The sequence below is a fragment of the Babylonia areolata genome, chromosome 2 (genome assembly GCF_041734735.1).
Source record: "Babylonia areolata isolate BAREFJ2019XMU chromosome 2, ASM4173473v1, whole genome shotgun sequence".
Taxonomy (NCBI): domain Eukaryota; kingdom Metazoa; phylum Mollusca; class Gastropoda; order Neogastropoda; family Buccinidae; genus Babylonia; species Babylonia areolata.
This window is the reverse complement of record NC_134877.1, coordinates 25,288,048-25,300,399: the sequence shown is the minus strand read 5'-3', so window position 1 is coordinate 25,300,399 and position 12,352 is coordinate 25,288,048. Positions and strand designations below refer to the sequence as shown.

General features: G+C 41.9%; 1 protein-coding gene across 1 annotated transcript in view; it reads right to left on the bottom strand.

Moving 5' to 3' along the window:
- LOC143299445 (E3 ubiquitin-protein ligase ubr3-like) overlaps nucleotides 1–12,352 on the bottom strand; it is an 86,216-nt gene that overhangs the window by 67,245 nt on the left and 6,619 nt on the right. The window contains exons 3-7 of the mRNA XM_076612650.1: nucleotides 10,097–10,310; nucleotides 7,510–7,646; nucleotides 5,677–5,820; nucleotides 4,235–4,324; nucleotides 2,578–2,723 (exon numbers count right to left, since the gene is read on the bottom strand). Of these exons, the coding sequence (XP_076468765.1) occupies nucleotides 2,578–2,723; nucleotides 4,235–4,324; nucleotides 5,677–5,820; nucleotides 7,510–7,646; nucleotides 10,097–10,310 (731 nt within the window). The remainder of the gene's footprint in view (nucleotides 1–2,577; nucleotides 2,724–4,234; nucleotides 4,325–5,676; nucleotides 5,821–7,509; nucleotides 7,647–10,096; nucleotides 10,311–12,352) is intronic.

Below are 12,352 nucleotides of genomic sequence, written 5' to 3'. Positions count from 1 at the left end.
CCTGTTCTGAAAGCATCAAGCACCAGAAAAACTATTACTGCAGTGGTGTGGCAGCACAAAGGCCACGGTGAACTTGGTCTAAAAGCAAAGTATCAGCACACTCTTGCCATAGTGCCACACAAACGCCACAGTGAACTCGTTCTGAAAGCATCAGCACCAGAAAAACTCTTGCTGTAGTGTGGCAGCACGAAGGCCACAGTGAACTCGTTCTGAAAGCAAAGCATCAGCACCAGAAAAACTCTTGCTGTAGTGTGGCAGCACGAAGGCCACAGTGAACTCATTCTGAAAGCAAAGCATCAGCACCAGAAAAACTCTTGCTGTAGTGTGGCAGCACGAAGGCCACAGTGAACTCGTTCTGAAAGCAAAGCATCAGCACCAGAAAAACTCTTGCTGTAGTGTGGCAGCACGAAGGCCACAGTGAACTCGTTCTGAAAGCATCAGCACCAGAAAAACTCTTGCTGTAGTGTGGCAGCACAAAGGCCAAAGTGAACTCGTTCTGAAAGCAAAGCATCAGCACCAGAAGAACTCTTGCCATGAGACAAATACAAAAGAAACAGAGCAAAACAATCATAACAAAAAAAGACTTTTTAAAAAAAAATCTGAAAAAAAATAAAAATTAAAAGGAGCAAAAACAAAGCGGATACTAAAACAGTGACATGCTGAAACAAACAAAAAAAGGAGCAAAAACTCAGTGGATATTCAAACAGCGACATGCTTAAACAAACAAAAAAAGGAGCAAAAACTCAGTGGATATTCAAACAGCCACATGCTGAAACAAACAAAAAAAGGAGCAAAAACTCAGTGGATATTCAAACAGCCACATGATGAAACAAACAAAAAAAGGAGCAAAAACTCAGTGGATATTCAAACAGCCACATGATGAAACAAACAAAAACAAGAGAGGCAAGGTCTTCAAGACTCACTTGTGATACACTTTAAAAAAAAAAAAAATCCAAGCTTTTTATGTATTGAGTATAATTTCAAAATGTAATGTTTAAGATGAGAAAGATAAAGCAAATTAAGTCCCCTAGCATTAATTACAGAGTAAATTCCCTTTTTTACTATCTGCACCAAAACGTTTGCAAAATAAATAAAACTTCCATGCTTAGCAAAAGAAGTTCCTGTTTGAACAAAAAATGATAATAATGACTGCTCTTGTTGTTGGGTCAGAATATCAGATCAATGTGCCAAGTTTAGAGAATACAAAAAATATAAATATAACAATAAATGCAGTTTGCACATAATTAGGCTTCATTTTTTATTTTTTGGTGCCCATCCCAGAGGTGCAATATTGTTTTAAACAAGATGACTGGAAAGAACTGAATTTTTCCTATTTTTATGCCTAATTTGGTGTCAACTGACAAAGTATTTGCAGAGAAAATGTCAATGTTAAAGTTTACCACGGACACACAGACACACAGACACACACACAGACAACCGAACACCGGGTTAAAACATAGACTCACTTTGTTTACACAAGTGAGTCAAAAAGGAGCAAAAACTCAGTGGATACTGGATATTCAAACAGTTGACATGCTGATCCCCCACCCATCCCCACACCCGCTCTTCAGTAAAAAAAAAAAAAGTCAACACGGAACAGTACATAATATATGGACTTTCACCGGACTACAGTGCAATGGGAAATCATTTGCAGCTTAGTCTTTTGTGAAGGGCTATGACTCTCAACCTAGGAGGAAAAATTGCACTGGCTCTTAGTGCTGCAGCCTTTGGGGGCTCGCTGGCCTCTGGGGGCTAGCTGGCATTTGGGAACCATCCCAACACCGACTGTCCTAACACCCTCTTGGCCAAGAGAGTGGGGACGTAACTTGGGCAAGACACACTCTACTATAATCAAATCCTAGCCAAGACCATAAGGACAGCATTTGCCTCCTCTGCTGTTCTGATGGTCATAGTCAGTTTCAGTTTTTCAGTAGCTCAAGCAGGCGTTACTGCATTTGGACAAATCCATATACGCTACACCACATATGCCAAGCAGATGCCTGACCAGCAGCGTAACCCAATGTGCTTTGTCAGGACTTGCAAAAAAAAAAAAAAAAAAAAGGGTGAGTAAATAATAGATAAATACATTAAAAAAAACAACAAAAAAAGCAAAACAAAAAAACTACTATTAATAATAATATGTATAAAGCGCAAAAACTTGATGAAGTCAACTATAAGCGTACATAAATAAATAAATAAATAATGATTTTATAAAAAAAAGAAATAAAAAGTAGTAATAATAACAATAATAATAATTATTATTATAATCATAGTCAAACACAACTGACTATCACACAGTGCAGACTTAGCCGACATAGTCCGGACAGCAGCTACCTCCTCTGCCGTTCTGATGGTCACAGTCGAACACGACTGACTAGCATACAGTCCAGATTTAGCCCAGACAGTTGGGACAGCAGTTACTTCCTCTCCTGTTTTGATGGTCACAGTTGAACATCAATGACTATCATACAGTGCAGACTTAGCCCACATAGTCGGGACACCAGGCTACCTCCTCTGCTTTTCTGATGGTCACAGTCGAACACGACTGACTATCACACAGTGCGAACACCCACCCACCTTGTAGATGTCGTCAGGCAGCAGGCCCAGCAGCAGGGTGACCATGGTCTGGGGGTACTCACACTTACACAGCCAGAACACCAGCTCCTCCAGCATGCTGCTGTACTGGTCATAGCTGTGGAACCCGGGCAGGGCATGAAACTCACCTGCAAGGTAGACCAACATCATTCAACACCCAAGACTCTTTACTAGCTTCAAATGTGTATGTGTGTGCGTGCTTGAAATCTGAATGATTGATTACCAAATAGTAAAGAGCGGCAACTCTCTCCACCCACAAGGCACACAACTTCAAGCCAATGCTGCCTATGCTACTGATTCACCTTGCACACAGGTAAATAAAAGGTACATTGGAACATTCTGATTGAATGACACAGGAAACTAATGATGAGCGCACAATGGCAGCCATCAGTCGGCTCTACCCAGGTAGGCAGCCTGTTGTGCAATTGACCCCTCGAGTTTATAAAGCGCTTAGAGCCTGGTCTCCAACTGAGGATAGGTACTATGTAAGTATCCATATCATTCATTCAAAATATGATATGCACAGTGGTTATTTAATTAAAACGAAATCAGTCAGCAGCAACCCCACCCCTAGAAGTCACAGAAAGCAAGGGCACTTTGTACATGCTCTCTTCACCCCACTCCCCATCACACACACACACACACACCACATACAAATGCAAGAATCTCAACTCTTAACCTACTGTGATCAGGATTCAAAATAAAGGACCCTCAGACTGAAAAACCAATGCTTTAACTATTCAGCTGTCAAGCCTGCTGCACTGTCATGCTGAAGTAATGTTTTCCTGCTACCCATATTCAAACACTGTTCCAAAGTGGATACGAAACTTTGAGCAAAACACTTTCTACATAATATCTGGCAGTAAGAGCACACTTTTCAGTAGAATTTTCTCAACAGCTACAGAGTCTAGGTAGTTGAAGAAAAGGGAGAAAAGTCTCTTCCGGATTTGAAAACCAGGTCTTTGGTACAACTGGTCTTTCGTCATGAGCACCCACCTACATTTGATTAGAATGTTTGGGATGCCACTGAGGGCAATCCACATTTCACTACCTGTTATCATGTCACATCATCACCCTCTGGTTCAAACATTTAAAGCAATCACTTAGATCTCCGAATCCTCTGTTGTTGCTTTTCTGCTCCTCTGTCAAAAGATGAGGCATCCACATGGCAGCCACCTTCCTCATCCAAAGATCATACCACATCCATTCGACTGTGTCATGACAAACACCACAAGTCATTTATTTCATGATGGGTGCAACAGCTGAGTGGTTAAAGCGTGTGTGTATACACACACAGAAGATCAAATACACATGTTAAAGATCCTGTAATCCATGTCAGAGTTTGGTGGGTTATGGAAACAAGAACATATCCGGCATGCACACACCCCAAAAACAGATTATGGCTGCAGTTAAGAAAAAGCAGCCTAACTGACAAGACATTTGGATCAACCCTCAAAAAAACGAAACAAAAGAGTGCACTTGGCATAACACATAATGATTAATACTGTCTCTCTCTTTTCAAACTTTTGAAAGGAAAATTATCTGCAACTAAGTCTAATTATCTTCTAGCATAATTCATGATGACCAGTGACATACAGTGATATAAAACAAAATACATAATCAAGTAAAAACAACATACTATCAGAAGAAAAATCGGTGTCCGATTCTTCCAATCTTGTGAAGGCACCCCTGAAGTTCAGGATAGATTTTTCATGATACATTCCTTCGCCTGCAAAACAACAAAGACAGATTCTTCACAAACAGAACAGAAGCACTGCTGTAATTGTAATGATGGGCTATCTTATAATACAGAAATAACAAGTAAATATCAATATTCATGTCTAAAATCACAATTGCACATCTTCCCCTTTATACACCTTCCGTATTTGTGTGAAATCGCTTCAGGAAAACACCCAAAACACAATCATTCATGTGAACAGCCCAACTCTAAATGCAGACAGCCTGGTTTTGTTTCATCCTACCATTCTACCAGAACAGGCACAGCAATACAACCAAGCCTAGCTTTCCACTTCCAAGTAGGGAGTGGTTCTCTTTGCCACAAAGTCCAGACCGCATCTGTACCCTTGAGAAATTTTAGTCATAAGACAGAAACTCTTCACTCTGAGTCCCATACATGGACCAGAATTTTTACTCCCCCATCCACTCAAGAAGTCTTACAAATGAGATGATAAACTGAAGCCTTGTGTGCAGCATGCACTTTGTGCATGTAAAAGAACACACGGTAACAAATTAGCCACATCTGGCGGAAGAAATCTTTGATGATATAACCAATACACTTTCAGAAAAAAAAAAGAGAGAAAAAATAGGGTGGTGCTGTATTGTGGTGATGCACTCTTCCCGGAGGACAGCAGCTGAAGTTTCATACAAAGAAATCTGTTCTGATAAAAAGTAATCCAATACAATACCAATGCACAATGTGCAGTCTGACCAACACAAACCCGTCTTGAAAACAACAGAGCAACCCTATTTTCACACAGAGAAATCTGTTGTGATATAAAGTCATTTAACAAATTACCAACACACAATGTGCAGTCTGACCAACACAAACATGTCTTGAAAACAACAGAGCAACCCAATTTTCATACAGAGAAATCTGTTTTGATGAAAAGTAGTTCAATATAATACCAATCCACAATGTGCAGTCTGACCAACAAAAAAAAACATGTCCTGAGAACAAGAAACGAACACAAAGTGTCCAGAGACACCAACCCATCAAGCGTTTGCAGGTACAATCAGGAAATTTGCATGTTCTCTCTTGCTCAGGCAAACGATTAAACAGACCGGTCCACTCAATGCTGTTTCAATGTAAACACGCACGCGATTAGCCGAGCATCATCACGTGAGACCAAGGTTAGTAGTGACTGCCCTGGCCTCATGATCGATAAGTCTAAGAGCGTCTGGGTAATGTTACAAAAGGAAAGCACGTGACCATGCTATGAAGTCGAAAATGAACTTGTTGGAACAATTTTGATGTTGGCGCAACGTCGGAACAAACTGCGATCAAATGTAACACAATACAGCGAAATCGTTAACAACTGGCATCTGTGAGCATCTTCTCACCTTTCTGCAGAGCCTGGTACTGACCAGTGTCCACCAAAGCCAGTGTCATGATGCGGCGCATGGCGGCCCCCATGTCACTGAGGGACTGCAGGAAGGCGATGTACTGCTCTGCCTCCGCCAGGTTCATGGAGTAGGAGGTCGAATCTGAACAGAGGAAATTAGAAATTAACAAGAGCACAGAAAGACGTGGAACAGAAATTTCAGATTAAAAAAATCTCTTTAATTCCATACCTGTATTCTATGGACACGCATCTTGTGTTTGTTTGTTTGTGTTTGTGTGTGTGTGTGTGTGTGTGTGTGAGTGCGCGCATGCGTGTGTTCTTGTGTGCTTCATGTTTGACTGACGAATAAAGATGGGTGCTTATAATACACTCTACCTCCTTAGCATAGGGGCCTAGAGCACTAACAAGTGACATCAATATGGGCAGAAACGTTTGCAAAAATTAACAATACAAAATACTATAACAAAGAGAAATGTGTTAATGATATAGTGCTCACACAAGTACAGATACACCAGCCCCATGTCAAACCTAGTCATCCATGAAAGCAGATTTGTACAGAATATGTTTTGATGCCAGATCTGAACTGACAGTTTGTTTCTGAATGACAAATGGTGGAAGGGAAGTGTATTCCAGGCGACAGGACCATGGTATGAAAAGGCACGCTGTCCCCTGTCCTTGTGATTTCTTTTTCACAAGGTGTGGCACAAAACACGCCAGTCAGCAGACGACCACATCGAACAGGATAGAACATAAAGCTGAACAAGATCAGACAAGTACTGTGGGGACATGCCAGAAAAAAGAAAAAAAAAAGTATTCTTCTTCTACTTCTTCTGCCTTTGTGGGCTGCAACTCCTACGTTCACTCGTATATACATGAGTGGGCTTTTACGTGCATGACCATTTTTAACCCGCCATGTAGGCAGCCATACTCCACTTTCAGGGGTGTGCATGCTGGGTATGTTCTTGTTTCCATAACCCACCGAACGCTGACATGGATTTCAGGATCTTTAACGTGCGTATTTGATCTTCTGCTTGCGTGTACTCACAAATGGGGTTCAGGCACTAGCAGGTTTTGATCTTCTGCTTGCATATACTCACAAATGGGGTTCAGGAACTAGCAGGTCTGCACATATGTTGACCTGGGAGATCGTAAAAATCTCCACCCTTTACCCTCCAGGCGCCGTCACCATGATTCGAAGCTGGAACCATCTGACTGAAAGTCCAACGCTTTAACCATTCAGCTATTGCACCCATCAAAAGTATTCATATTTTTGCATTCAGTTCTCCATTCTGTCTGGAATTCTCTTCCTCTGGATCTCCATCACTTTTTACCAATGCTGTCCTCTTTCAAAACAAACTTGAAAACCCTTCTGTTCAAACAGGCCTCTGGGTGTGATGAAGCATAGCTAATTGTCTGCATCCTTCCCCCTCCTACCCACCCCACTCTGCCCTCTTCTGAAGTCATTATGTAGTGTGTGTGTGTGTGTGTCTGTGGGTGGATGTTTGTGTGTGTGTGCAGGCATGTGTGTGTGTGTGCACTAGCATGTGTGCGTAGGGTATTTTTGTCACATTTGTGTGTGTGTATATGTGTGATTGTTCATACCTGCAATTTGTAGGGCTGTCTTGGTGTGCAGATACACATGTGTATGTTGTTTTTTCATGTGCAGAGGTATGTTATTATGCACAATTGTATATGCGTTTATTTCATGTCAAGGCGCTGAGAGCCCATTATATGGGGTGTTCGCACCACATAAGTACTGTCTATCATTATCATTTTTATACATGGGAAACCAGTGGGAGCTGTGACCCGGTCAGGACAGGACGCCTGGTACCTGGGTCGGAGGTGTCCCGGAGGTAGAAGAGCAGCCTCATGAAGATGCGGGGCATCATGGCCTGTGAGACGGCCAGCAGCTCTGCAGGGGGACTGCTGGCCGACTGCTGGTTATCTGGGCCGTGGCGAGAGCAGAACCTGAAATACATCACCTGTGTTATATCAACCTGAGCTGTGTCGTGGCGAGAGCAGAACCTGAAATACATCACCTGTGTTATATCAACCTGAGTTGTGTCATGGCGAGAGCAGAACCTGAAATACATCACCTGTGTGTTATATCAACCTGAGCTGTGTCATGGCGAGAGCAGAACCTGAAATACATCACCTGTGTTATATCAACCTGAGCTGTGTCATGGCGAGAGCAGAACCTGAAATACATCACCTGTGTTATATCAACCTGAGCTGTGCCATGGCAGGTGCAGAACCTGAAATACATCACCTGTGTTATATCAACCTGAGCTGTGTCATGGCGAGCGCAGAACCTGAAATACATCACCTGTGTTATATCAACCAGAGTTGTGTCATGGTGAGCGCAGAACCTGAAATGCATCACCTGTGTTATATCAACCAGAGTTGTGTCATAGCAAGAACAGAACCTGAAACAGATCGCATGTGTTATAAAATCTGAGTTGTGTAACGGCAAGAGCAGAACCTGAAATACATCACCTGTGTTATAACAACCTAAGTTGTGTCATGGTGAGAGCAGAACCTGAAATAATCACCTGTGTTATATCAACCTGAGTTGTGTCATAGCAAGAACAGAACCTGAAATACATCGCACGTGTTATAAAATCTGAGTTGTGTCATGGCAAGAGCAGAACCTGAAATACATCACCTGTGTTATATCAACCTGAGTTGTGTCATAGCAAGAACAGAACCTGAAATACATCGCATGTGTTATAAAATCTAAGCTGTGTCATGGCAAGAGCAGAACCTGAAATGCATCACCTGCGTTATATCAACCTGAGTTGCCGAAGCGAAAGCAGAACCTGAAATACATCACCTGTGTTATATCAACCTGAGTTGTGTAATGGCAAGAGCAGAACCTGAATACAGTGCACAAGTTATATCAACCTGCATTCATATCCAGACCATGGTGTGAGCAAAACATGAAAGCATGTGTCTAATTAATCAACCCGAGTGAGAGCAAAGCCTGAATGCATTACATTTGTTACATCAACCTGAGTTGCTACTGGCCCTGAGGCGAGAGCAATACCTACATACATCACATGGTATGTCAACCGGAGTTGTTACCAGGATCATGCCGAGAGCAATACCTGAATACATCACATACGGATGCAGTGGTCAAATGGTTACAGTGCTGGATTCTCACCCCGAGTTTCCTGAGTTCAATCCCCATTGCAACCTGGTGGATAAATGGTGGAGATTTTTCCGATCTCCCAGATCCATGTATGTGCAGACCTGCTTGTCATGTGCCTTAACTCCCTTGGTTTGTATACGCACGCTGAAGATCAAACATGTACGTTAAAAGACCCTTTAATCCATGTCAGCGTTTGGTGGATAATGGAAACAAGAACATACCCAGCATGCACACCTTCAAAAATGGAGTATGGCTGCCTACATGGCGGGATGAATCAACAAACATACACAAAAATTGCTACGTGTGTGTGTGAATATATGTGTGTGTGTGTGTGTGTGTGTGTGTGTGTGTTTGTGTGTGTGTGTGTGTGTGCATGACTGACACCTGACTGAATGACACAGGAAACAAATGATGAGTGCCCAAAGGCAGCTGTCAATCGGTTTTACCCAGGTAAGCAGCCTGCTGTGCAAATGACTCTGTGTTTATAAAGTGCTTGGAGCTTGGTCTCTGACCAAGGATTAGGTGCTATATAAGTATCCATATCATCATCATCATCATCAATACACCACATGTATTATACCGACCAGAGTTGTTACCGAGGCCATGGCGAGTGCAAAACCTGAATATACCACATGTGTTGTACATGAACCGGAGTAGTGTATGACAGAGTAAACTTTAAGAATTATCTGACAGACACACATTGAGTTGGGTGTATTCATAAAAAGAACACATCCAGACACTAATGTGAAACTGTACATATACACATGGTCACATACATATGATATATGTATACATGATTACACATGTGCATTCTAATACTTTCAAGCTCAGCACACAAAAACAGTATGCCCACACACAAATGTACATGTACACACACACACACACACACACACACATATATATACACACACACACACACACATACACACACACACAAAGAGCAACAATCACACACATGTACACACACACAAACACACACAAGGAGTCAACTATCAGTATCACACACACACACACACAGCAACAATCACACACATGTACACACACACACACACACAAAGAGCAACAATCACACACACACACACACACACACACACACAAAGAGTCAATTATCACACCACACACACACACACACACACACACACACACACACACACACACGGAGCAACAATCATGCAAATGTACACACACACAACACACACACACATACACACACACTCATACACACACACACACACACACAACCCCGCCGCTCCAAAGCTTAGTTTACCCAGCTGGGTTCATGACGTTGGAGTCCCCACAATCACAGGCTCCCCCTGCCTGGCTGCGGAACATGTTGTAGTCGTGACCCTCGTGGTTGCCGGCCATGAAGCAGTCAGAGCACAGCGACATGCAGGGAGAAATGGCACAGGTCCGGCACCGGTAGGCCACAAAGTTGGTCGTCCACACCAGGCCGCACATCACCGACGAGTCATACTCTCGAACTGGAAACACGATGTGTTACGATGCGTTACAGGTCAGATACAAACCGCCGCAGTCTTGATATATAAACATTCCACATTCCACACTCAATACAAGTCAGATATGAACCACAGCCTTAGAATACACATTCCCTACACAGTACATTACAAGTAAGGAATGAACTCGGTCTTGGAATACATTCTATACACAGTACATTCAATACAAACTGCAGTCTTGGTCTACATACTCCATACTCAATACATTGCAATTCGGGATACAAACTTAGTATGCTAAACGTTCCATACAAAGTCAGATACCAACCTCATCCCTGGTGTACACATTCAATACTGATACTCAGTATAGGTGAGACATGAACCTATGTCTTGCTATACACATTCTATATCCAGTACTGTCTCATCTTGAAGAAATGTATTGCTTTTAAAGTATTTCATTATTTTTGAATGAATGCAAGCACATGTACAAGTGTGTGTGTGTGTGTGTGTGTGTGTGTGTGTGTGTGTGTGTGTGTGTGTGCTAGATCTGAGCATTTTAGACTCTGCTCCCTTGAGTGTGAATCTAATCAGATTTTTTGTTGAATAAAGCCATTTGCTGCATACAAAAAATCTAAACTTATTTAAGTTCCCCAAATTGTTTGACATCATCTATTATTACTTATACTTGTAACTGATACTAGTAACAGTAATACACCAAAATAATTTGTACATTTCAGTTAAATAGTGGTACACAAAGTTCATACTTCTTTCTGTTGGTATAATACTGAAAAGAAACAGTATCAAAACAGCAAAGCTGATTTTGCTTGTCCTCTTAGTATTAGAGTCTTCCAGCTCACATGCATCAGAAAATGAAAGAGATGTGGGAAATAGTTTAAACCATGTGCACACAGACATGCATGGGCACACACACACACACACACACACACACACACACACACACACACACACAGAGAGAGCATTTCATATTTCTTATAAACATACTCACATCTGTATGTACGGAGAGGGGTGGGGGGGATGTACACACAAATACACACACTCACACACACACACACACACGCAACAGAGAGAAACTGTACACCACTTTGGTAATTGAAGAAAGACACAAGGTCTCAAAATGGATACTCAAAAGGTGAATGTCCAAATGGTCATCTGCACGAATCCAGAACAAACAAGAATACTGATAAAAGAAATACAAGAGACCCGAACATAAACACTACCTCAGTATCAGACGGCTTTTCCATAAAGTAAACCATGACTTATTTATCTACGTATTATAACACCCTAACAGGGTCAGAATTGGCCAGTTGGTTACTTAAAGCATCTCCCTCACTCAGTCTCTCCCACTAGTCTCCATCTGAATTTTGGAGTAATGATGGTCATGGGTTAAAACCCCAAAAACAGAAAATAAAATGCTGTTGATTTCCCAGACGAACAGTTATTTATACTAAGACCTGCTACTGCGCTAATGTTAGAGCCTTCTTTGGGTTTAGATATATATTTGGGTGTCTATCTACATATGGAGATTCTTTTGGAGTGACAAGTCACTGCATTTTACTCTCAGGAGTCAACCTTACCACACTTCAAACTGAAGCTCACTGGAAAAACAAAAAGTACATTACAAAAATGAATAAACAAACAACAAAAGAAAAATATCAGTAATATAAATTTACACAAGCTGCAAATAAATATAAACATTTACCAGAAATTAAACATCATCATAAAAGATGTCTCTGGCTTTGCTGAGAATGGAGCAAGTGCCACAACTAGAGCATTGCACAATGATCAGTAACACAAACACAGTAACAGTGTGACTCAATGCAACAACAGGGAGACAAGGACACTTCAGGCTCAAAAGCCCACCACAGGGCTAAATTTACCCAGGCTCAAGGCCCACCACAGGCCTAAATTTACCCAGGCTCAAGGCCCACCACAGGCCTAAATTTACCAAGGCTCAAGGCCCACCACAGGCCTAAATTTACCAAGGCTCAAGGCCCACCACAGGCCTAAATTTACCAAGACTCAAGGCCCACCACAGGCCTAAATTTACCAAG